The following is a 26,275-nucleotide window of genomic DNA, read 5'->3' on the forward strand; positions in this document are numbered from 1 at the left end:
AGTGTAGTGGTGCGATCACAGCTCACTGCAGCCTTGAGCTCCAGGGCTCAAGGGATCCTCCTGAATAAGTGGAACTATAGACATGAGCCACCACACCAGTTAATTTTTTTAATTGTTTTTAGTTTTGTACAGATGGTGTCTCACTATGTTTCCAAGGCTGGTATCAAACTTCTGGCCTCAAGAGTTCCTCCTGTCTTGGCCTTTCAAAGTGCTGGAGTTATAGGCATGAGCCACTATGCCTGGCCAGGAAGGTGCATTTCTAACAAGTCCCCAAGTGAGGTTACTGCTGCTGGCCTAAGGATCACACCTGAGAACCACTGGTTTAAGGAGCCTGAAGGCTGGGACAGGGTGGGCTGTTTGATTTGTCACCTTGGTTATTCACAGAACATTCTAAGGACTCTTTCTTGGATGACATCTAAGCATCCTAGAGGCTCAGGGCAGCCCCCCCCAAACCCACTGGAGCTCGGGTGGAAGCCAGCAAAATTGGCACAGGCTTGTCCAAGACACAGTGGAGCTGGGGCAAGGTGGTCAGCACCACTTACAGAATTGCTGAGGTCTATCCAGAGCTGTGGGTACTTGCAAAGTCAAGAAAACAAAAGCTTGGATAGCAAGAGGCAGCACATTTCAGAGGAGAGGACCCCGAGTTCAGAGTCTGCAGACCCCAGCTGACCACCCCCCACCGACCCATGGTTCAGTGGATTAGACTCCACCATTAACCTTTTGCATAAACGGGTAAAATCACTTTACTTCTTTGGCTCCCAGCATAGTCACTGGCAAGATGAATGTGTTCATTCATTGAGATGGACCCATTCATCTCAGTCTATGGAGACAGTACTGGCTATCTACATCTGAATCTTCCTATTTCCCTTCCCTGTCTCTAAAATCCAGTAGAAAGCCTGGACTATGGCAATGGGAACATCCTACATCTCGGATGGCAACACCGCCCAAGCCACTCTACCCAGGGGCCTTGCTTGCATGTGCCCCAGGCCCACCCTGCAGGGCAGACAGCAGCACCAGAGCACCATCTTGGTCGCAGAGTTGCTAAGCATGAAGACAGCCCTCACAAAACACCTGACACACTCCACACATGATGATCAGAAGGACTTTGTGCCATTCCATCTGACAGATGGGGAGCAGAGGCCTAGCGGGTGCTGGCCCCTTCGCTGAGAGATTCCTGGTAAAGTTAGTCCAATGCCTCTGCAAAACTCTGCACCTCACTCTTCGCCCTTTATCATGTTCTCAGTTTGTCCCCTCTGAAGGCAGGGGGCGCAGGTCACCGTGCTTCAGGCCAAGCTACAGACCATCTTCTTCCTGATGCCTCCCCAGCCCAGTCTAGCCTTGGCCCTCGTGGCTCTCCTGGCCTCAACCGTGATGCAGCAACAGCTCTGCGTGAGAATGACCTATGAGTGTTCCTACCTCTCCTCTTCCCCTCTGTGAGCTCATGTAGGACATGGCCCACAACTCATCCATCCCTGTCCAATGCCTGATGCATCAGAGGGCTCAGCTAAACACTCATGGGGCACATGAATGAACAGAGAGATGGAAAGAGCTCAATACCTGCCCGGATGTTCACAAACTCACTCGCGAGACTCGAACTGTGCACAGACCTCCGCTTCAGCACTAACAGCAACAGCAAGAGCCAGTGGCCACCGAGTGCTTGCCCAGGCCAGGGTCTGCTTTGCACATCTCCCAGCAGACGCACTCAAGGACTCCTCTAACAGCCTAGAAGGCAGATACTCCAATAATGACATCCAGTTTCTACATAAAAAACTAGACAGAAAGGTTCAAGTCCCACAGCTAGTCCATGGCAGAGCGGGACTTTGACCCCAGAAGCCTGGCTCACAACACATAAATACTATCAGAAGCAAAACAAACCACACAAGCAGAACAAGAGACCTCTGTCTTGACGGTCCCCTTCCTACTGGGGACAGCTGCTTTTCAGGCCTAGGGGCAGAGAAGAGTCTCACTGGCCCCTTTTCCTTCCAAAAGCTTTCTAGGTACTAAGGGATTTAGAGAGGGAAGCATCCCTCTGATTCATCACAGACATCTCCAAAGCACAAAGCTAAGAAAGCACCAGAAAAGAAGGCTATGGCCAAAATCCTTCATCCTCATCACACGATTCTCTCCAGCCAAAACACAGGCCTGTCTCTCTGGACCTGACAGTGTCACAATCACAGTTCAAGGTGCTCACTTATTCCCATTTCTGACCCTCCCTATTTATCCAGCTTTCTACGCCTGAACAGTCTCTTTCTTTTTTTCAGCTTTCTAAGCTTTACGTCAACAGCAGGAAGGCTTGAAGACAGAGGGGCCCTGGCGACCAGCTCCAATTCCAGCCCTCAGCAGGCACGAGGTCCAATCTGAGCCTGGGCCCAAGCCGCACACCTTCCCTGGCATCAGATGCGCAGCGCCCGGCTTCACTCCCAAGTCCAGGGTGGGTGGGGGAAGCTGACGGAGCTCATCACTTCTCTGTAGGGTGGGGGGGGTGCGGCAAAGCCCCGCCAGAGGCACGCAATCATCCAGTGAGATGACAGTGTACACCACACAGGATGCAGAGGAATGCCGGCCTCTCAAAGCTGACAAGCTTCTTGGCCTGAGACAGGTGTGGCTGAAGCCAAGAATCTAAAAAGCCAAGAGGAATCACCACCCCATCCTGTCTCAAAGCCAGCCTTTTCTCTATTTTCTAGAATTCGCACTCCCTGCCCTACTCCGCTGGCACGTATTCAGAGCAGCCAGGTGACACTGGCCTCAAGCTGAATGCCCTGACTCTGGTTTCCAGGTCCTGGAACCCTTCCTGGCTCTTTCGTTTCTCTCAGCCCATCTGGAGCCGACACACAAGTCACGGGGCAGAGGTCCTAAGAACTGAAGGGAGCAAGTGGCAATAAACGTACACCCCCGACTCTGCACACCCTTTCTGCTTTTTCAGGAAGCCACTTCTTGAGAAGAAACAAACACGATAAGCTTCCCAGTGGCTGTAGGGTCTGCTGACCCATGGGGCCAAATCAGTGCCCGCAGACGGACAAACACCCCCCAGCCTTAGAGGAGACCACAGGAAGGCTGCCAAAGACTCGGGGCACACAGAGACAGAGCTTTGCAGGAATGGGTGCTCAGGCCGCATTCTGGGGTGCCTTCCCCAACTTCCAGATATACTCTAGCCTGCAGAAGACAAATGCTTTCTAAGTATATCTACCAAGTAGCTCCACAATGGAAGGAACTCTCGGGACCGTGCTTCTCTTCCTACTGAAAACAGTCAACATCCAGGTTTGGGGGCCAAGGCTGTGTCCTCCCGGACAGGCCTGTGAGCTCCCAGCTCCCCAGCATCCATGCCCACCTCTAGTGTATACAGCTAGCCCACTCTCTTTCCTCCAGTTCCTTTTCCTGCCTCTCCTGCCACCTGCCAAGTGCTCCTACCTCATTCATGGCTTTCCACCCCCTGCAGGGAGGGATCGGGAGTTTTCTCTCCTGCATCTCCTCCCCAAGGCCTCCAGCCTGCATCACCGGTGCTGATCACAGCCCCACCTTACCAGCCTTCACCAGCAAGCTACGCCCTGTTACAGAGCTGGACACATCCAGGGGGCCAGGCAGGCCCTTCAAGGATTTGCCAGTGGAGTGGGAGTGCAGTGCCCTCACTCCCTCAGCGTGGGGGGATTGATGTTGCAGCCATAGGCAGGGGAAAATGAAAGACAAATGTCAGCTTGCCCAGACCCACAGCTAGAACACCAGCAAAGTCCCTTCAGAGCACCAAACAGTTAAGCGCACAGCTGCCATCCAGAGTTCAGACACATTGAGGATGGAGAGTAGCTGGTCAGCCCTCAGGTGCTATCCAAGCGCCCTTGTGGCTCTTATCTCTTGTGGATGGGTATGTGTACAGGGCCATGATATAGACAACAGTCACAGGGTTAATCTGTCACCAACTGAGGGCTCGCCGTGAAGCTATCCCTCCCGTACTGCGCACACCCTGGCTAAGCACTATCAACAACCTCAGGAGCTGCGAGCTGTGTGCAGGGGAAACCACCACAGCCTACGGTTTGGCTGGTTTCATTTAAGCAGCCAGTTGGGAAAGGCACAGGCCTAAGATCTGAGATCCGCTCCCAACTTTGCTGACTGCCCTCTGGTATTCTCACCTACCCTAATCGTGATTCATCCAGAGCACCTCTAGCGAATGCCTATATCATGCCTCGTGGTCAACAAATAAACAGGTTTCAAAGGGTCCTCATTTGTCTGAAGAGCTTGAAATGGGCTGCTAGGGCAATTCATGGGACAGCTGGAGACCTTCAGGGCACTCAGGGCCAGAGGCGCAAGGGGTAGCTCCCTCCGTCCTTCTTGTCACCCTCTAAGACTGGGTTGCTAAGGGCCTTTTGGGTAGCTGGTTGGCTGCCTCCCACATCTGCCTGTCACTCTCCCTGGTTTGCCTGCACGGCAAATGGCCTCTCATCCCAGGTGTTCAGTTGTGTGCATCTAGTAGCTCTGTGTTTTGTAATGTTAGAAATTAGGTCGTGGCCGTGCATGGTGACTTGTGCCCATAATCGCAACACTCTGGGAGGCCAAGGTGGGAGCACAGCTTGAGCCCGGGAGTTTGAGACAAGCCCGGGCAACATAGCAAGACTCCACCTCTACAATTTTTCTTTTATTAGTCGCGGTTGGTGGCATGGGCCTGTAGTCTCAGGTACTCAGGAGGCAGAGGTGGGAGGATCACTTGAGCCTAGGAGGTCAAGACTGCAGTGAGCTATGATTGTGCCACTGCACTCCAGTCTGGGTGACAAAGCAAGGCCCTGACTCCAAAAACAAACAAAAAAAATGTGTTTAGAAATCTGAAATAGAAAAAAATCAATCAATCAATTTTAAAATGAAATAAAAATAAACTCAAGCATGGGAAAGCATTTTGAACATGGCAACCTGTTCCTCTTACTTTTAATTCTGTATTATTTGGACATTTTTTATTTTATACAATGTACATACATTGCCTTTCTGGAACTAAATTACATATTCAAAAGTAAACTATATACATAAATATATGTACAGAGTTACGCACATGTTTATCTATGTTTTATTCATCCATTCATTTATTGTATTTTCCTGGCTTTCTGTCCAGTTTTGAAAGTACTGCTCTGCCTTCAGGGAAAGCAGAGATGGGCAAATAGTTTTTTTACCCTGATTGGTATCCACCTCTACAAATTTTAATTCATTTCCCTATGTTCTTTCAAGAAGCTTTCTATGGCTATCTACAATCTCATTCTTCTTCATTCCACTCCAAAAGAATGAAGATTCCAAGTGCTCGCAGGTAAGAGCACTGCTGAATTTAGATTCTTGCTTTTATTACATGACCTTGGACAGCATGAGTCTCCATCCTGTTTCTCCCTCTTTCTGGATGTAGATTTCAATATCTTTATTAAGTTTCAGGTCAGTCATGTCTTTGTTTCTGCTTCCCTTTGCTACAATAAAAAGTACTTTTTCGCTGACAGGTGTCAGAATTAGACCAGGTAGGTGGCACATCTGTCTCCTCCTCGGAGTCCCCTTCAAAATGTGTGTGTCAGAATGAGAGCAGAATGATCTTTATTTAGGCCTTGTCCTGTGAATGTGTCAAGTTCTCTGCATTAGACAGACCTGGAGGACAGTCAGGAAACCCCGTGAGACCCTCTAGAGAGACAATGTGCAGACCCCCGATTGCTGTTCGGCCATGTTAAAGACTTACTTAAAGATGATCCAGTGGTGATCAGATGATCAGGCCAAAATCAGCAGCTGAGCTTGCAAAAAACATTCAGATCAACACTATTTTGTATGTAAACTAAAAAAAAAAAATTCCTCCCATTTCTTCTTTTTTAGACAGAGTTTTGCTCTGTCGCCCAGGCTGGAGTGCACTGATGGAATCTTGGCTCATGGCAACCTCCTCCTCCCAGGTTCAAGTGATTCTCCTGCCCCAGCCTCCCAAGACTAGCTGGGATTACAGGCACCCACCACCACACCCGCCTAATTTTTGTATTTTTAGTAGAGACAAGGTTTCACCATGTTGGTCAGGCTGGTCTTGAACTCCTGACCTCAGGTGATCCACCTGCCTCAGCCTCCCAAAGTGCTGGCATTACAGGTATGAGCCATCATGCCTAGCCAAACTCCTCCAATTGTCTTGTATCTACTGATGAGTTGGGCTAACACACGGAATTGATTAGAGCTTGTTTCTTTGCTCAGCCTGAATGTTCTGTCCAACCTACTGCTACACAATCTGTCCTAGCTGGGCCAGGGGGCTCTCTGGGGGACTCTGCCTACAGCCCCACCAGCATTACCTGTTTGCCATGGCAAACACTATGATTGTCAGCGAGTAGGATCCAAACCGAGGCAGGCACATCTAGAGTGGCCGCCAGGAGCCTCATCACTGAGCGAGGATGGGAAGCTGGAGATTCCAAGAATAATAAGAGTCTGGTTCATTAGCGCAGACTCAGAAGCAGGAAGAGGAGGAGAACGGCAGCTCCAGGTACAGCACAGTGGCTATTGTGGAAATCTGCCACACTGCGGAAAGAAAGTGCTGGAGAGCTCTTTCACTAGAGGCTGGGACACACCCGGGTCAGAGCAACATTGCTGGAGGGCCCCTCCCAGAGCAAACCTCACTCATGCTCTGGTCACAGTGCTCTGGAGGCTCTGTGACAGCTGAGAGCATCAGCAGGGACCCCCAGGCTGGCAGAGGAGCTGCCGCTCAGGAGAAGCTGGGCTGCAAATGCCTGGGGGCCTCCAGCACGGCTGACAGCAGCAAGGACAGCCGCTCAGGGCAGCAGCAAATGCAGCGACTGCTGCAGATGCCTCTAAGGACTACACCTGCTCACTCCACAAAGCCCAGGGAGGGTGGCGCAGGGGGAAGAGGTCTCCCCTGGGAGTGTGCGTAAAGCCTCTGGGAGCAGTTGGAAAGCTCAGGCATGTGCAGGCTGCCTGGTTTTCTGTAACGGAGCTCAGGGCGAGATTTCCTCTGAAGAAAAATAGTGCTTCTTGGTACATGAGTGTTTAAGGAACACAAACTTAAGACAGAGATGCACAGAATATTAAAGCACAGTGGGATGTCAGAGGCCAGCCAACCAAACTGTCATTATGCAGATCAGAAAACGAGGCCCCCAGCCCCTCAGCCGACAGCATCTGAGCTGGCACCAGAACCAGGACTCCCGACTACCAAGAGCCACCGCTGTCCCCCACCCCTCGTTCCCCACACACTATTCCTGAAGTGCCTGTCCTTCACACACACATTTCCAGAAGGGTGACGCCCCGGCCCCTCGAATTCCAGCCCCATGCGCTCAATCAGCCTCCCTCCCACCTTCCATAAATGCAAGCAAGCAGTTCCCCACTTCCCTGCCAAAACAAAATACCAAAAACCAGAGAACTCAGCCCCACTTCAGGCTGAAGAAGCGCAGTCCCAGCTCACTATCAGATAAGTCATTTCCTGAAAGAAACGTGGCTGCAGTGAGGCAGGAAAGCTGGGAGCCACTCACCCCAGGACCACAGTTGGAAACAACAGCGGGGCTGTGACCCAGCCCCCGAGCCCTTCCTACTCAGGAAACGCTGAGCCCCATGCGCCTGGGAGTACCCCTGCCCTGCTTCCTCTGAAGAGCATTCTGGGGTGAGACAAGGACTTGGGACAGACGTGCCCAGTTAGCTCGAACAGACGGAGGCTCCACCAAATGGGATGGCCAGGCCGGGGCTGAAGTTGGGGATGCCACTGATCCCTCCTGGCCGCCTCAGAAGTGGCCACCTTTTGGTGTTCTGTGCAGAGTTTTGGGGGTGTGGGACGCCAGGAACTCCCAGGCTGGGGGCTCCATGGGAGGAACAGGCAACAGATCCACTCCAACCCAGGGTCCTCATTCAATGGAACTGGGCGTCAGGGGACAAGCAGAAGTACAGAGTTTCCAGCCGGCCAGACCAGATTCCTGGCACCACCCCACTGCCAAAGAGTATCGGGCATGGGGGACAAGGATGGGGAGGATGAACCCAAGAGAGAGAAACACTCTGTGTTCTTCCCTGGGCTTGCCTGTTCCCGACTTCAAGTAATCATCCAAAACAAGGAAACCTGCCAGGAGATACATTAAGTCTGTAAGCGAAGAAGGCTCCAGGCAGAGAGCTGTCAGTCACCGGGAAAATCAACACAATACATGGATTCTACTCCTGTTCCAGGGCAAGGGCAGTTCCTGCTCAACCTTCCCACTGCCGCCCCTGCCGTGCGCGCACGTGTGCGCGCGCGCACACACACACACACACACACACACACACACAGAGCGACGCATCTGTGAAGGTAGAAAGGGTTTTGTTTTTTAAAGTCATCAAGAAAACTGACACCAAGGGAGGCAGAGGGAGCCGGTGTGGAGCCAGTGGCTGCTCCCTGGATGCAGGATGTGGTGAGAGGGGGGACGGGGGCGGGGTTCAGCCCTGGGCCCGGACTTCATTCCATGTCTATGGGGCCTCCTTGCTGGCAACTGGAGGTCCGTTTCCCCAAGAGTCATGGCCACAAGAATGCTCCAAGCCGTCTGGCCTTCATCTCCAAGACACGCATCATGGAATGACTCCAGGAATCGGTCTTTACATACCCTGGAGTCACCCCTTTCCTCACTGAAGAGGGGGTCCACATACTTGAAGGGTGGGATTTGTACACTGCAGGTGACCTAAAGAAATGGGGGCCCTGGCTGGCTCCTCCACCTTTCTCAGGAAAATCATCTTACATCGCCACCAGAAGGAAGGTCCACCCACCAGCACAGCCAACTTCTAGGGAGAAGCCACTGCCAGAAGGAACACAGGGAGTGCCCCAAGAAACCATGAACTGTGGCATCTGAAGGGCTGAAAAGGGTCCTGTGGGTCACACCTCTGGCTTCCTGCCCAATGCAGGCCTCCAGGTATCGCGGCTCAGAGGCCACCCCGTCTCTCAATAACATCTACAGTGGGAGCCTACCACGGAACAAGGCAGCCTGTCCCTCTGCTGAGCAAGGTTTCATTTCCTCAGGCCCGGCTCACCTGGAGCTGCATAGAAGTCTTCCCTTTGCTGGACAACATGGCATTGGCCCTCGCATCTGTTTTCCCCGACACTTGCAGCCCTAAGAGGTGGACATCATGAAACACACGGGCCTGTTCATTTGAAGGCAGAATATGGGGAAGAGAATGGCCAGGCTCCAGGAAAGCGGGAAATGTCCAACCTCACACTGCAATGTCTAGGAGTGACAAGCGTGCAGCTCATTCTCTCTCACCTCACAGCTGCTCTTACACAAGACCTCTGCCATCGGCTGCCATGGCCAAAGCGATGCTCAGCTCTAAACACTGGCTTTGGCTCAGAGGAACATCACGGAGAGTGAGTAAGAGCACCAGGTCACGTGCTACCGCAGGCTGGTGGCCCCAATGCATCTATCCCACCTGCACCAGGGATGCCACACAGAGCTGTGAGAGGGCACTGGCAGCCACCAGGTGAATGACAAGTTAGAGGAGAACTGCACTTTCTTCACTGGACATGGTAGCTCATGCCTATAGGCAGGAGGATAACATGAGGCCAGGAGTTCAAGACCAGCTGGGCAACATAGCAAGACCCCGTTTCTATACAAAATTTTTAAAAATTGGCTGGGTACAGTGACTCGTGCTTGTAATCCCAGCACTTTAGGAGGTCAAGGCAGGCAGACCACAAGGTCAGAAGTTCAAGGTCTGGCCAACATGGTGAAATCCTGTCTCTACTAAAAATACAAAAATTAGCCAGGTGTGGTGGTGCGCACCTGTAATCCCAACTACTCAGGAGGCTGAGGCAGGAGAATCACTTGAACCCCGGAGGCAGAGGTTGCAGTGAGCTGAAATCGCACCATTGCACTCTAGCCTGGATGATGGAGTGAGACTCCATCTCAAAAAAATAAATAAAATAAAAATAAAAATTAGCCAGGTGCAGTGGTAGGTACCTTTAGTCCCTGTACTTGGGAGGCTGAGGCAGAAGGATCACTTGAGCCCAGGAGTTTGAGGCTGCACTGAGCCGTGATTGTGCCACTGCAGCCCAGCCTGGGCAACAGAGTGAAATCCTGTCCAAAAAAAAAAAAGAACTTCCCTGCACTTCGTGGTTCCCAGGACTCTTCGATACACTCTCATGGGGTCTACACACCAGCTCTGTGGGGTCATCATTCAGCAGATGAGGAAACAGTCACTCTAAGTACTGCCCTTTGTAAAGCCATGTGACTGGTAAACTGTGGGGCAGGAATGAAAACTCAGTTCTGAGGTTTTAGAAAGTACTTGCTCCACACTTCCAAACTGCTCCCCTGTAGCAGGCTCTCTCTTACCCTATGCAATGGAAGGGGCTCCTATGCCATCCATCTCTGGGTTTCTGAGTACACAAGAAGTAGCAACTCAGAGACACGTTCAGTAGAGAGGCTTCAAAGCCCAAGAAGAGGGCGCTGGGGCCAGAATGTCCAGCAGCACCCAGCCCTGGTCAGAGACCACTGATCCACAGTGTATACAACACACTGCCCTTTGTGGTGGTCCTACACCCTCACTGCACCCCCAACTCAACCTTTCAATGAATGCATCCAAGTCACCTTTCACCGGCTCCACTCCCTCAAGCACCTGCAGGCTTCTTTTCCCCATCCACCCAAGGTGAAAGCTAATGTTCCCAGGGCCTTGCCTGGGGAGCAGGAGGTGCCAACCAAGGTATGACACCAAGATAGCAAGTCACAGAACAAAACCACCCAACTGCAGAGCTGGGGGAGATAGCTACGGTGACCATTCAACTCACTTAAGGAAACAGGCTGGGAGATTTTATCTGACTGGCCAAAGTCACAAACAGTTCAGTAGCAGTGCAGAAATTAGGTGCCAGGACTCCAGAGTCTGTGTTACTTTTTTCTTACTTCGTATTTTATCTTGTAACACAGAAGTCTTTTTGTTTTTTAACAAGTGGGTACACTGAGCCACAGAGTGCTTCGGTGACTTGCGGGCACTGACACCGTAGGTGGTAGAACGAGGTGCTGGACTCATGCCTATATAACTCCTAGGGCTACACGTGTTCTTTCCAATGCACTCTTTAAATCCTAGCACAGCCTTTATGCCAATCCCTGCTAACCACTGGAATTTGCTAAGGAAGTGACTCCTGCCCAGAGAAGCAGCAGTTCTAAATGGACTTGCTGCAAACACTGAACCTAAACAAAAGAGGTCTATTTGGCACTCAAAGTAATAAACAAAATACCGAGACCATAGGGGTGCTCCCCATACTTACAAAGATGGCACTCAGTTGGCATAATGGCATCCCTGCAGAGAAATCCCTCCTGGGCTTCTCAGAAGCCCTTCTGAAGGATGGTGGATTAGCAGCATGCTCTAGGCAGTCTCTCTCTCAAGCACTGGGGGGAGGAAGTGAGCCTCGAGCTTCACCAGTGGAGACCCAAGTTCCTGGGAAGACCAGGCCAGCTGGAAAAGGCAGCTGCCGGGCATGGCCAGGTTCACCAGGCAGAGATGCGATGCACATACAGGCAGACGTGTAGGAAGGCACATGCACACAGCCCATCACACCACACCTCACAGACTGGCAAACAGACACAAACACATGTGTGCAGAGCAGGTGGCCCCTCGTGTCCCCCAACTACACATATGGATCGACAGACACCCACATCTCCTAGATATAACCACACGTGCACAGAGGCAAAAACACACACAAAACACACACGCACCTCCCCTTGTCCCTTATTATCACTGCAGCGTTTCCTGCCTCCCTCTTTCAGTCCAGATACCTGAGCTACCCCAGCCCTGCAGGACCTCATGAATGCCATTCCCAGTGCCATGCTTTGGGGCTGGCTCTGGGAATGGCATTCCTGCTGCTGGTCAGTAACAAGGTGTGGAGAGAGGAGGCAGGCCTGTTTGTGACAGGTCCTAATGACGTCTGCTCTTGGTAACGACCAGCTCTGCGGTGACCCAAGTATGATTACAGGCTCTGGCTCCCGCTCTGCAAGCCCAGAACTCAGGTGTCCCAGGGGTGCTGACCACAGCACATGGCCCCTTCCCTGACAGCTGGAGCGGCCGTGCTGACCTCATCAGCCACCTCCCAAGAGATCCTTCAAGTGGGTGGCCCTGAACAGGCCCAGACCTAGCAGGCACCAGCCTGAGCCCTCTCCTAATGAACACGGCTACAGACTCCTCTCTTCCTCCCCCGCTCACTCAGTCTCCCCTGTCCAAAATGTCTCACCACTGGTGCCTGCATTATTTGATTAATGAGGTCTTCCTCTTCTTCTCCTTCTCTTCCTCCTTTTCTTTTTGAGGTCCTTTTTAAAGATATAAGACAGTCATATTTTAAAACAGGTTCCCAGGGTCTCTCCGTTGCCAACAAGGCAGATTCTCCATTCTGTAAAACAGCAGTCAGGTGGCCGCACACGCTGGCTTTTGCCTGTTTTGTCATCATTTCTAGACACTCACCACCATACCCCCAATAAGCTACCCACAAAGAGATGCGCCACTCTCCAGTGCAGTGTCGAAGCTCCAGGTCACATCTCCCTGGGGATTATCTTCCTAGCCTCACCTTTGCTGCCTGACAAATGCCTACCAGTTCTGCGGAGGATGGCACAGGGTCTCTTGTCTCTGCAGCTCCCCTTGACCCCTTCCTTGAAGACCCGCTCCCTTTTCTTCCACTCCATGGCTCCCAGCTCTTCTCTATCACAGGCATCTCTGCATCCCCTGACCCCGCTTATTCTAGATGGTAAGGCCTGGCAGAGCAGAACCACCTCCCAGCCACACCCCATGACCACCCCATGGCACAGCATGGAGCCCAGCACACGCACCATACAATCAGCCTTGACTGGGTCTCTGACACTACGTGGGATTAAGTTAATCCAGGCATTTCCTTCCTGAGGCAGGAACCACCACGAGAAGCAGCACAGATACTGTGAGCCAGGGCTGGAGCACCTAACAGAGGCACCTTGGAGAAGCCCTTAACAAACCCAAACGTTCTGCCTCAAATCGGCCTCAGGAGTGGGGACAGCCAGATGCCATAGTGCTGCCAGGGACTCCCCAGTACAGACGCCCTCGCCCTCTCCTCCAAAACTCACCAGCTCCTATCTGGCCAGCCCAAGACTCTCTGCAGGGCTTCTCATTCATTACACAACTTTAAAGGCAACACGCCCCAGGCAGAATTATACCACTGAACACCTCCCCTCCTGAACTCAGGTGTGCAGGGAAGAGCTATCTATGGCCAACAGAGTTTTCACCTTCCTTACCAAGGGCTTAACTCAGGTTCAGAGCACTTGGAGCAGGGAGGTGGCTGCAGAATTCTTTGCAGCAAAGACTCCCACAGCAGCACTTTTGGCTTTAATTATTGATATGTTTACGCTTTGTGTCCTCACCTAAATCTGAACTTGAACTGTAATCCCCAGGTGTTGAGGGAGAGACCTGGTGGGAGGTAACTGGAGCATGGGGGCAGTTTCCCCCATGCTGTTCTTGTGTAGTGAGTTCTCACAAGATCTGATGGTTTTATAAGGGGCTCTTCCCCCGTCACTTCCTTCACACACTCTCTCACCTGCTGCCATGTAAGACGTGCCCGCTTCCCCTTATGCCATGATTGTAAGTTTCCTGAGGCCTCCCCAGCCATGTGCATCTGTGAGTCAATTAAAACTCTTTTGTTTATAAATTATCCAGTCTTGGGTAGTATCTTTATAGCAGTGTGAGAACAAACTAATACAATTATGGAGACTTCCCTCTTCCAAGGCCCTGGGAAGAAATGGTATCAACACTTCTGTCTACACAGCTCAAATCTCTTTGGATGTTGATTCTAGTCAACAGATGTGGCATAGACTAAGCAGAACTCAGTAAAAGCCCAACAATTGCTGAATTATCTCTGTAAGAGTACATGCCTTCTGCAGGTGGTTAGATTTTCAAAAGAAAAACACTTGCACAAACACACATCATGAGCCTGTTTTTAAAAGAATGTGTGTTAAGAATAAAGACCCTGTTACTGGAGAGGCTGGGTGCTGGCTGGCATTTGGCACTGTGCAGGCATCGTCTATATCTCACGACAAAGGTCGGGACTCTTTCCAGCCAGCCCTGCATCCTGTGGGTGGAAGCAGCAGCTTCGGGTTACGTGGAGGTGAGAGGCTGCGCCCAGGACTCAAGTCTTGTCTGTGTACTTCTGAGCACCTTGCCCAGGGCTGACAACAAGTACTTACCTGACCGAACTCCTTCCCCACACAGCTATGCACTCCTGGGTGTCATCTCTGACTCGGGCCCATGGCCACAACCACATGAGGGGCCCCTAAAACACACAGGCCATTCATTCCAACCACTGGGACCTCATCACCCTTCGAGCTGGGTACACAGACAGCTGCAAATCGGAAGGAGCAGCTCCCCCTCCCATCCTCATCCAGCCTTTGAGTCACCGCGCTGTGGGCTGGAGCTAACCAGAACACAGAAAGCGAAGCGAGTTGTTAGAACTGACACGTGATAAACCAACATTCTCCTGTGTGTATCTATCTACCTGGCTTAGGTTTCGTCAATTGAAGAATTACTACTTGTTTTTGAGTGTTAACTCCCTTTCCCCATCCTCATCTCTGGACACCAGGGATGCCCTCCTCTACTTTCTCCATTAAATCTTCAGCCTGACAGTTAGACTGTCATCTCCTCCTGGAAACCTCCCTGAATTTCTCCAGCCCCCATAGAGGACCCCTCCCTCCTTCAGACCTGAACACTGGAACTATGCACAAAGGCATCTGAAGTTACCAAAGAAGAGAGACAAGAAGCATGGCAAAGGCCTCTCACCCACCAGATTCTTGGGGAGTTTGTGGGGGGGGGTTGCTTTTGTTTTGAGACAAGGTCTTGCCCTGTCTCAAACCCAGGCTGGAGTGCAGTGGCCCAAACACGGCTCACTGCAGCCTCAACCTCCCGGGCTCAAAGAAAGCTGGGACCACAGGCATGTGCCACCACATCTGGTTAATTTTTTTACTTTTTGTAGAGACACGGTCTTGAACTCCTGGGCTTAAGCAGTCTTCCCTCCTCACCCTCCCAAAGCACTGGGATTACAGGTGTGAGCCACCTCACTTGGCCACCAGATTTTACATGTGTCGAGGGCAGGAACCAGGTCCTCTGTATGGAGCTGAGACCAAAGGAAAAGTGGAAGGTGCCTGGGCTGTCAACCAGCCTGCAAGGCTGGCACGGCCGCCCTGCCAAGTACTGCAGGAGGGGAAACTCTCCAGGCACCAGCTGTTCTCAGGGTTTGAAGTGCTTATCCAGGCTCGTTTCTAGCTATGGTGCCACCGACGCAGAGTAGGGGATTTCCTTCAGCCATAAGCCATTCCCCAAAGCTAAATGCATCCGCTGCGGAAGACACTGGTGTGAAATAATTTTCAAAGAGCTCACAAAGAGAAGGGAACACATCTGAGGTAGTCCCAAAAGGAAGTGTCCTGCGGAGAAAGCTGATGGAAGGGCTAGAGAAAACAAGAGAGAGAAAATCCCCCTCATAATCCTGCCTGAATGAGAAAGAACATCGTTTAGGGAAGCTGGTTTCTCGTTTTTTCCCCCACTGCCAAAGTACTATTTTGGCATCTCTACAACTCACAGATATCCTTTCAGAATTTGTAAATGATTTCCCTTAATTCCTGCCCTACAGAAAATGCCTCCTTTATTCCTCCAAGTATCTGCAAGCCAGGAAGCATCTATTACCTGCACATCAATCCCTAAGAGCTGTCAAATAGCCTCTGCTCTCATGCTCACAGCCCCCCAGACCTAAAAGACCAACACCTTTTACATTCAAGACTCAAACATGCAAATGGAAGCTCTGCACATGCACAGAGATCTCAACCCCAAAAGCCCAAACAGACACAAATGTCACCTTTTCTCAAGAGTCCCCAGTTCCCGCTTCCACCCCTTTGAGGAGCTGGGATGAGAAGGACCCAGGGTGCAGTGTAAGTTATGGGAGCTACCCACAACATCTTTAAACTCAGCCCTGCAGGAAGAACCCCAAGGCTCGTGTGACACGGAAACTCCAGCATCTGGGGCTGGCTGGGACTGTCAGAACAAGCAGTTTCTAATCTAGCAGTCTCCCTGTAAAACCACTATCAACAGTCACTACAGGCCGGTGCAGTGGCTCATACCTGGAATCCCAGCACTTTGGGAAGCCAAGGTGGGTGGATCACTTAAGCTAAGGAGTTCGAGACCATTCCGGGCAACATGGTGAAACCCCATTTCTACTAAAAATACAAAACAAAATTAGCCATGCGTGATAGTATGAACCTATAATCCCAGCTACTTGGGAGGCTGAGGCAGGAGAATCACTTGAACCCAGCGGGCAGAAGTTGCAATGAGCTGAGATCACACCACTGCACTCCAGCCTGGGTGCCAAGAGCAAGAGGCTGTCTCAAAAAAAAAAAAAAAAAAAAAATCCCTACAGTATGTTCCCTGGAAAGACCTGGAAGGCTTTATTTCATCTCATCCCCGTCATCACCATTCATGTGTCCATCCACCCCCTCACTTAAACATGTGCTGCGGCACTCACAAACTCGACCTGCCACCTCTTAATTCCCAAATGGGTCCCTCACAGGCACCCACGAGTAAAGCCAGAGACACTGGGGGAGTATCTGCAGCATTTTTTTTTTTTTTTTTTTTGCCACTGTCATTTACACTCAGCAGAATCCAGAAGGTAACTTCACCCTCCCCCACTGGCCCCAGCTCCCAATTCAGTCAACATTTCCAGCCCCCTGCCAATGTGGTTCAACAAATGTCTATTTTTAAAGAAACCTAAGCTGGCTGCTTCTGGTTCACTTTCCTTGTAACTCATCACCAACTATTTGTGGGATGCAGAGGGGAGCCGTCCTGAGCCTGCCCCCTCTGAATTAGGAAGTCCCCAGGTACCAGCACTAAGTTGAGGCACTCAAACCAAGCGAGGCTCACGCCACAGGGCGGCTCCTGCAGACACTGACGATGGGGCAAGTCCCTCTTCCCGGTCGCCCAGCCACACAGGCTGTGGTGCCAGGTCCTCTGGGCACAGTGGAAGTGACAAGCACTAGTGGCAGGCCAGACTCCACACACAGCAAAGCTGTAGTTCAAATATTTATTGTATGTGTCTGGCTTTCACACAGAGTTTACCAGTTAGTAGTGTTTACCTTGGTAAAAATTCACGGGAAATCTTAGTCTGTACAGGCCCACAGTTTATTTTACTGCCAGATAAACAACTTTCTTTGATAAATCATCCATGTGACAGTGTTCCTGAAAGACTAAACAAAGATTTCAAGCACAATCTATAGGCCTTTGAGAAGCCTTCCAGAGCAAACGCACGTTTAATTGGCTGCTCCAAGGTCGGGGCAGGGCAAGGGTCTGACATTTCTTTGGCCATTTGTTCTTCTTTAAAAAAAAAAAAACAACAACAGATTGGGGCTTCTAGCATATTTCTGCAACACTGAGTGAAACTTACCAATATTTAAATGCTCATTTGCATTATAATGCATAGCCTTTTTTTTTGGTTAAAGGAAGTGACTATCAGAAGGCAGGTGTTCAGGTGAGGGAAGGGAAAACTGCCCTAGAGATAGCCCTGGAGAAAAAGGGAGGACAGAGGGAAGTAAAACAGCATCAAGGGGCTCTGAAGTCCCGCATACATCAGCCCGGCTAAATTAGGAAGAGAACACATTAGGTAGAGGGTTTCTAAAAAAACACACACGTGAAAACTTCAGTGGTCCTATCCTGGAACACCAGTCAGTCACAGCTCCCACATTCAGCCCTCATCACTGGAGGCTTCCAGTTTTACATTGACGTAAGGATGCCATCTCACTAAAACCCAGGTCCTCCTAACTTCTAGTTAGCGCTTGCCTTTCCGAGGGGGAGTTGTTATTGTTATTGTTAACTACAGACCCTTGAAGCTGCATAAAGCTTTTTTTTAGACAAAGTCTCGCTCTGTCGCCCAGGCTGGAGCGCAGCAGTGCAATCTCAGCTCATTGCCACCTCCGCCTCTGTGTTCAAGTGATTCTCCTGCCTAAGCCTCTGAAGTAGTTGGGGTTACAGGCACCCCCACCATGCCTGGCTAATTTTTGTAAAGATGGTGTTTCGCTATGTTGGCTAAGCTGGTCTCGAACTCTGACCTCAGGTGAGGAGTCCACCCACCTCATCCTCCCAAAGTGCTGGGATTACAGGCGTGAGCTACTGCGCCCAGCAGCCTAAAGCTTTTAAAGGTCTTCCAAATGGATTTTTTACAAAGACTTCTTCTTTAAAAAGACATTCTTTAACCAGAGAATCAACTAGTATATTCCATTCTTTTTCCTAAAAACTTTTCTCCCAAGAAGTTGATTTTATTCACACTAGAATTTTCCTTCCTAAGCTAAATTTCACCCTAAAACAATTTTTTCCAATAAGAAGAGATAATAAATATTACAGATTGATCAGCCACCGTATTCCAGAACTGTCCACACTTGATTAAATCCAATTCTCCCAACACAGTCATGTAGGAATTCTCATCCATAATTTGCTGATGAGGAGCCAAGGAGGTTAAGAAACTTTCTGGTGGTCGCTTAGCTTATAGGGTAGGGATTTAATTCATGTCTGTCTGGCCCAAAGCCTATGTTCTTCGCATTCTGTTACCGTCTGCTTTCCCACCAAGAAGAGAGCCACTGATTGCTGAGCTCCTTCTGTGTGCTGGGCACAGACATCAGTCCATTTAAATTCTAAGGGTAAAGGAGCACCTGATGCCCCTGCCCAGGAAGCTCCTCAACCACTGTCCTGTGTGATGGGTGTGTGAAGATGGGAAGGAGCAAGGTGTACACCTCTCTGGCCTGGCTGCCAGGGAGGTGCTGGTGGCAAGTGCCAGGGATCTAGGTAGAGTGTTCTTGGGTCATCAAATGCCTAACTCCCTTTTTTTTTTTTTTTGTCTTATTTCCTTCAGTCAGTAAGGTGAAGGTATTGACTGGCTGATCTTTGAGCTCCTACACAACACAGCTTTACAATGACAAAGTGCTACAGGGGCTTGCTTCAGTAGTACACATGCTAAAACTGGAACAATACAGTTTTATTGTTACAGGCGGGCACCTGTAATCGCAGCTACTCAGGAGGCTGAGGCAAGAGAAGACTCGCATGGCCCCCACGCAAGGATAACATGTGAGTTTGTGACGTGTTCCGTAATTTTAAAGAATGAGATATACAATGTTCAGTAGCACAGCTAGGCAACTATAGTTAACAGTGATTTGCTGTATATTTTAAATTAACTGGAGGACTAGACTTGGAATATTTCCAACACTAAGATCAGTGTTTCAGGTGGTAGATATCGCAACTACTCACATTTTATTTTATTTTTTTTTTTTGAGACAGTCTTATCTATCACCAGGCTGAAGTACAGTGGTGTGATCATGGCTCACTGCAGCCTCAAATTCCTGGGTTCAAGCAATCCTCCCACCTCAGCCTCCCAAGCAGCTGGGACTACAGGTGCACGCCACCATGCTGAGTTAATATTTAATTTTTAATGGGGACAGGGTTTTACTATGTTGTCTGGGGTCTCGAGGCTGGTCTAGAACTCCTAACCTCAAGCAATCCTCCTGCCTCACCCTCCCAAAGCATTGAGATTACAGATGCGAGCCAGCATACCCAGCCGCAATTACCCAGGTTTGATCATGACACATTGGATGCTTTTATCAAAATATCAAACATACTTCAGAAATATGTACAACTATTTGGCATCCATTAAAAAAAAGTAAGTGGTACAGGTGAGCAACAGAGTACCCAAAGAAATGGAAGTTTACATGGGATGTGAACAGCCCCCTCGTCCCACCCACCCGTTGTCCCCTCTTTCTCTACCCACCTCCAGAAAAACTTCAGAAAATAAACGTGAACTTGAGGGCAAATCCTTCTCTCCACTCCCCTTCTTATGAGAGTTTATAGTCACATCCAAAGATGAGGGCAATGAGTAGGAAAATAAGCCAGATGCAAAAGGACAAACGCTGGCTCGGCCTCCATCTCTGCACTGTCCCTGCCCCCTCAACTCCCGTGCACAGTAAGACTGCTCAGAAAGAGATGCAGGCTCTTGGCTGGGAGTCACATCTCTAGTGTACTCAGCAATGGGACAACCCAGGTTTTTATGCACATGAAACATCCTAACAATTCGCTCCAAGCCTGTACAGATCTGTGGATGGGCTATGTATCTTCAGTAACAATAAAACCCAGTTGTTTTCTGCCTAGCAATTCCAGTCCGGGGGTAATGATTCCTTCCATGTCTAATTTTACTTTGACTAAATGAGATTTCTGGATGCTGGGGCTTCTTTTAAACATCAATACACTCAGTCACCCACAATGGGACATGTAGTTTTCCTTGAACTTTCCACACAAGTTGCCAATATCCACCTTGAAAAGAACCTTCTCCTTTATAAAAAATACAAAGAAAGAAAGAAGTCCATCAAGCCTGTAATCCCAGCACTTTGGGAGGCCGAGACAGGTGAATCACATGAGGTCAGGAGTTCGAGACCAACCTGGCCAACATGGTGAAACCCCCTCATCTCTACTGAAAATATAAAAATTAGCTGGGTGTGGTGGCGGGCACCTGTAATCGCAGCTACTCAGGAGACTGAGGCAAGAGAATTGCTTGAACCCAGGAGGCAGAGATTATAATGAGCTGAGATGGTTCCACTGCACTCCAGCTCGAGTAGGTGAGATTAAGCCTCCAAAAAAAAAAAAAAAAAAAACAGTCAAACATCCACATCCCTGCCATCACCTATTATTCAAACACTCAGCTGACAAACTTTCATTTTATGCCTACCATGTATAAGACACTGTGCTGGGGACTATTTGAGTACAAACAGGCCTTACTTTGTTCATTCCACGACACAGATTTTTCTGCACATTTCTGCAAGAAGTGTGTTGCTGTTGTTGGGTTGTTTTTTTTTTTTGGTCAGCGCAAACTGAACAGTGTGTCTCACAATTAACAGGCATCTCCCATCAAGTAAAACATGGCATCGGATACAGAGCCTGCTCTCAGGCAGCCTGCAGGTGCTACAGTAACAGTGCTAGCAGCCAGCTTGCCTCACCTTCAGGAGGAAACCCAAGGTTTAGTTTGGAAAGGATGAGCTTACTTTCTGCAAGAGCTGGAACTGCCCTTCAGAGTAAAACATTGTTGCAAACAGCAGCATAGCCAAAACACCTTGAAAGAAGTTGGAGGCAGAGTGAGAACAGATTAGTGCACGTGCAGGAACCTTTGAAAGCATTTCTACTAGGAAATACTCCCTGACGCTACCTGTGAAAGCTGATTTTCTTTTCCTTCCTATTTGACTAATCTTAGTGTTGCCGAGTACAGCTTTTCTCTTTATGAGGAAATATATAAATGGAAAAAAAAGAATCCTCTCAGAAGGCAAGGAAAGTTTCTGGGGACAAAGAAATTCTTTTCCACATGGATAAAATACTGAGCTAAACAAATTGTCACCTGAACTCTCAAGCTCAAAACACCCCAGAAAGCAGTGCAAGTGGAAGCTCGAAACTCCCCTAGCAGAAGTATATCACCGTGCAGACCTCTCCCAAGAAAGCTTACGGGTGTTTACAGACACTGCAGAGGAAGCCAGAGAAAGTGGCCAGAGGCGGGAATTCACCTCACCGCAATTATAAATAAATCAGATCCTCATATCCCTGGGATAAACCAACCCAAACGGCAGACAGCTGCGGGTGCTGAGCTGTTAACAGCAGGATGATTAGCATGGTGGCTTGCAAATACTATATTGGGCTATTTAAGAGGTAGGAGTGGCACCCTGTTGTCACAGAGCAGGAAAAGCAGAGAGAGAACAAAAAGCAGAGCCCTGCGAGCTGATGGAAGCCAGCAGGCAGGCTGGTCGCCAGGTTCAATGCGGTGACTTCGCCCGTCTAAGTCTTGGCTCCCACATCTGGTGCTTGATCCAGGCTGATCAGCTGCATTCCTGAGCATCAGCACACAAACTTTTCTGCTCATGTTTGTGTGTGTGTTTTTTTTCCTGTTGGGGAAAAAATTGTGCCCTGAACTAAGGGGGTACAGTGCGGAGCTGGAGACACAAGTGACTAAGCAGACCTGCCAAGGGGTTTTTAAAGCACACTGCCTGGGGAGGTCAGGGGTCAGACATGCCCAGATCAACAGAGGCTGCCAGGATCCACACATACAGAGGCAGGGGAAGGAGGGTACTGCTTACCCAGGGAAACGCATCCCTCTCTCCTGGAGCTCACAGAGAGCCTTCCAGCAACCTGATGTCTTCCCATTGGGGATGTCAGGGCCACTTAATGCAAAGTTTGATCCCTGGAGGAGGGAGTCAAGCATTCTCTTTCTTCTCTGCTGTGTGTCAGCTTGCATTGTTCAATTTCTTTGTTTCCTAACGGAATCCCATCAGCGTGGCTGACTGCCTCACTTACTTGAAGTGAACTGAGCTAGGAAACACGTTTCTCGACAAGGCTGCATTCTCTGAGGTGCTAAGAAGGGCAGAGCTAAGCTCAGCCCCTGCAGAGAGAGAGAAAAAAAAAATCCTATGTATTGTTTTATGAGAACATTACAGACAAAAAAACAAAAAGGTTTCTCCTGCAACCAGCTCAAAGAAGCCTGCCATACACCATACGCACACTAAGGAGGTCAGCACCTCCATGTCAAAGCCCAGTGGCTGTGTGTCGACTCTTAAGTGAGAAAGTGCTCGTCTCTTAAGTGAGGAGGGCAGGTGGCAGAGTGCAGAAGGACTCCTGTTGGGAAAGTCAAATTCCTTCTTTATCAAATAAGAGGACTGGATAAGATGACCTCTGAGGTCCAGAAAGAACTCAAAAGTTCTGTAAATCCAAGAAGAAAATTTTGTCAGGGCTAAAAGAACCGAATCCCAGACAGCTACTCACTCAGACTCCACAAACCCTGACTGGTTATCGAGACATGAGCTCCTCCGTCCTCTTTGGGATGCAGGACGCTGGCTGACTCGGCAAGTGCCTGCTGCCATGGGAAGATGTCCATCCCTAGTGAGTTACCTGAGTGCCCTCGAGACCCCTGCCCTACACCTTAAGGTCAAACTTGTCAGATTCAAATTCTTTCCCAAGGGGTGCCTCTTCAGCCCATGTGGCAAAGGGTCTGAATCCTGAAACCTCCAACTTCTGTTTGTTTGTTTTAAATAATGCTCATGTATTAACATTTATTTAGAGGAAGAGTTCTACCCTAAATCTGTATCTATAAAACTCAGAAAGCACTTGATATTCAGGAAATCCTCGCTGACAAACTTGAGTTAATGCAGAAACAGACAAGTAACTCACACTGCTGCATCATAGAGAACACGTCAATCTTCCCCACTTATGGAATGAGGATATGCGCTCTCCAGTTCAGCTCTGGTGGCCATCTGCATCCAGCTTCCATCTTCATCCATAATTGCAATACCCTGAGAACGACCGTGTCATGATGCACGATGCCCTCTGACTTGCATGTGTCCTCCCACATGTGTGCAGCTTACTTCAAGAGGGCTCCTTACAGGAACAAGACCCTTCCATGTACTTTAACATGGGCTGGGATGCCTCTAAACGACTCACATCACCTATCTTTACGCTTTTCCGGATAAGGATTCTGCAAGAAATCGATCTCAGGGACACAATGCAGGAATTATGAGAAACACATTGTTCAGCATGACACTGATCCTTCCGAAATAGTGGCTTGGCCCCAGCCACTGCTCTGCATCCATGTCAGAGGCGAGAGAGAGGGAGCTGGGCCTCCAAAGAGATGCTGTTTACATTTACTTTTCCCAGAGGAGAGACTCTCAGGCTCTTGGGAATTCGGATCTTCTGCAGGTCAGACTGTAACAGACTATCCCTGAAAGGACCAAGGCTCCTGGCATCTCCCCCACTATCCCCTGACCCCTACCAGCTCCTCCCCCTGGAGGTACGAGTGCTGATTCAGAATTCTCTGTTGACAGAGAGTGACTTGGGAAGAAGAGAGAAAAACCACACTACTGTGGGGATGTTCGTTTTCTTTGACTCACAGAACCTGATGAGGACCCTTCTCTGAATCCCCTAAGCACTGAAATCTCCCCTCCCTGGGAAGGCGCCCAGAGGTCAGCCATTTAAGTCCTGGGCAGAGTCATGGTGACACCTAGGGGTAGATGTTAAAAAGAGGAGCCAGTCCAGAAAAAGCCGGGCCCTACCAGCCGCCAAAGCAAGTGGCAACATCTACCTCCTGCAGCTTCCGAGAAGAAGCTGCTGTCCTTCCCCACTCCTCTTGACCTGTCCCCAAATCAGCCTCCCTGCACGCCTAGACAAGATCCCCAAAAATCTGTCCAGCGATTCCCCACAAAGGGGGGCAAAGTATGGCCTTCATAAAGACTGGCTGGTTCCTGACCTTGTCTAGTCTCTCATCTGCCAGACAAAAGCACCCATTTGGAGAGGAATGAGGTACTGAAATGTGTAAAGCTGCAACAATACACCAGAGACACCAGCAGGGCCTCCGTCCGGAAGGGACACACACCAGGAGGTTCCAAACCTTCCAGAGGCTAGAAACGCTTTCTTACCAAACTCGCTGGCGCAGAGATGTTCGATGATGGCCTCGGATTTCAACTCGTTGTCACATGGAGGACACACGGTTGTGCCTGGGAAGGGAATTGGGGAGAAACAGAACTGTAAGTTACAGGGCAGGAAGGAAGCAGCCCCCTGGGGAAGAGATCGGCCCTGGGTCCAGGCTGAAAGTGGTAAAGTTCTTCTGGAACTTCTGAAGGGGACCTGAGAATTAAAAAGCAGCAGCCTTGAGCCCAGGGTCTACAGCCAGAGCAGGCACAGGTTTCTTGTAACATTTTGACCCAGAGCTGCTAAATGTGACACAGTTATTTAAGGCAGCATGACCTGAGGCTGGGTGGGGGCAGGTCATGTGAATGATGACTTGGCGCTGTGAATGCCGGGAAAAGCTGGCTTACGAACCCACAAAGATCTCTTCCTGGTGTTTGCTTCCCATCCTCTCCCTTCTTCTTTCAATACCACCCTCCGATTCCTGCCCCCTTCCCACTTCCATACTCCCAGCTAGCCTGCTGATCCCTCTGACCAGGTCACCAGGAGCCAAGAGAGAAAGAAACTCAGCCAGACTCACAAACCCCAGCCCTCGGCCCCTGAACACCCCCCTCCAAAAGGGCCATCACAGCAGGAGGCTGAGGCAGGCAGGCGGGGCGGATGGGAGTAGGGCAGAGCGCTAGCAGGGGCTGCCAAATGGGAGGACAGGGCTGGATGTGAAGGGGCCCTTTAGAGGCTCTTTCCTGGGCAACTGTGAAGTGCTTTGAAGAGGAGGTGTGCAGGGGCAGACATGCCTGTCACTGGGAGGCAGCTCCACTGCCTGAACGGAGATGTCTGAGGCCAGGGCAGAAGCCTCCTCCAAGTCAATATTCTACTGAAATCAGAAAGTCCAGTGGAGGAAAAGAACCCCACTTCCCAGGGCAGAGGGAGAGCAGGACACTGCTTTCCTCCAAGGGCTGAAGGGGCTAATCCTCACCGTCGTCATCCTCACCTATCAAGCAGCCTGGAGCTTATCGACTCTCTAGAAAAACATAAGCACATTGCAGGGGCATCCCACCCCGGGCACAGCACAGAACGCCAAGCCAGGCTAGAGGTGAACGAAGAGCACAGGAAAGTCTCCCCGACACTGAACTCGGGGGAGGAGGTGGGGGTTGGTGCGCTTCGAGCCTACTGCTCTTCATCGTTCTCCACCGTGGCTTCTGTGGCAGCATCTCCCTCTCCAGCAGCCCCCACTATGGCTGACATTGAAATAGGCAAATTCGGCCGGGCACAGTGGCTCAAGCCTGTAATCCCAGCACTTTGGGAGGCCGAGGCGGGTGGATCACGAGGTCAAGAGATCGAGACTATCCTGGTCAACATGGTGAAACCCCGTCTCTACTAAAAATACAAAAAATTAGCTGGGCATGGTGGAGCGTGCCTGTAATTCCAGCTACTCAGGAGGCTGAGGCAGGAGAATTGCTTGAACCCAGGAGGCAGAGGTTGCGGTGAGCCAAGATCGTGCCATTGCACTCCAGCCTGGGTAACGAGCGAAACTCCATCTCAAAAAAAAAAAAAATAGGTAAATGCTCCGCAAATGGAGGAGAATCGGGGATCCGGAGGGCACCCCCAGCTCAAGGCTGCCCTCTGGACACTGGTGGCCCACAGACTACTCCTTGCCTCCAAGCTGGGTCCCTGCAGGGCCCAGCAGAGACCCCACCCTTAGTTTTTATTGACACATCCCTCTCCCACCTTTACTCTGCACCCAGGAGCAAGCACCTTCCAGATCCCTGGTGTAATTAAGGAACACACTCCAAGGGCCAGGCACGGGGGCTCACGCCTATATTCCCAGCACTTTGGGAATCCAAGGCGGGTGGATCACAAGGTCAGAAGATAGAGACCATCCTGGCTAACA

General features: G+C 50.2%; 1 protein-coding gene across 1 annotated transcript in view; it reads right to left on the reverse strand.

Moving 5' to 3' along the window:
• SFRP1 (secreted frizzled related protein 1) overlaps positions 1-26,275 on the reverse strand; it is a 49,334-nt gene that overhangs the window by 18,342 nt on the left and 4,717 nt on the right. The window contains exon 2 of the mRNA XM_003734602.6: positions 24,396-24,473. Within this exon, the coding sequence (XP_003734650.2) occupies positions 24,396-24,473 (78 nt within the window). The remainder of the gene's footprint in view (positions 1-24,395; positions 24,474-26,275) is intronic.

The sequence above is a fragment of the Callithrix jacchus genome, chromosome 13 (assembly GCF_049354715.1).
Source record: "Callithrix jacchus isolate 240 chromosome 13, calJac240_pri, whole genome shotgun sequence".
Lineage (NCBI taxonomy): Eukaryota > Metazoa > Chordata > Mammalia > Primates > Cebidae > Callithrix > Callithrix jacchus.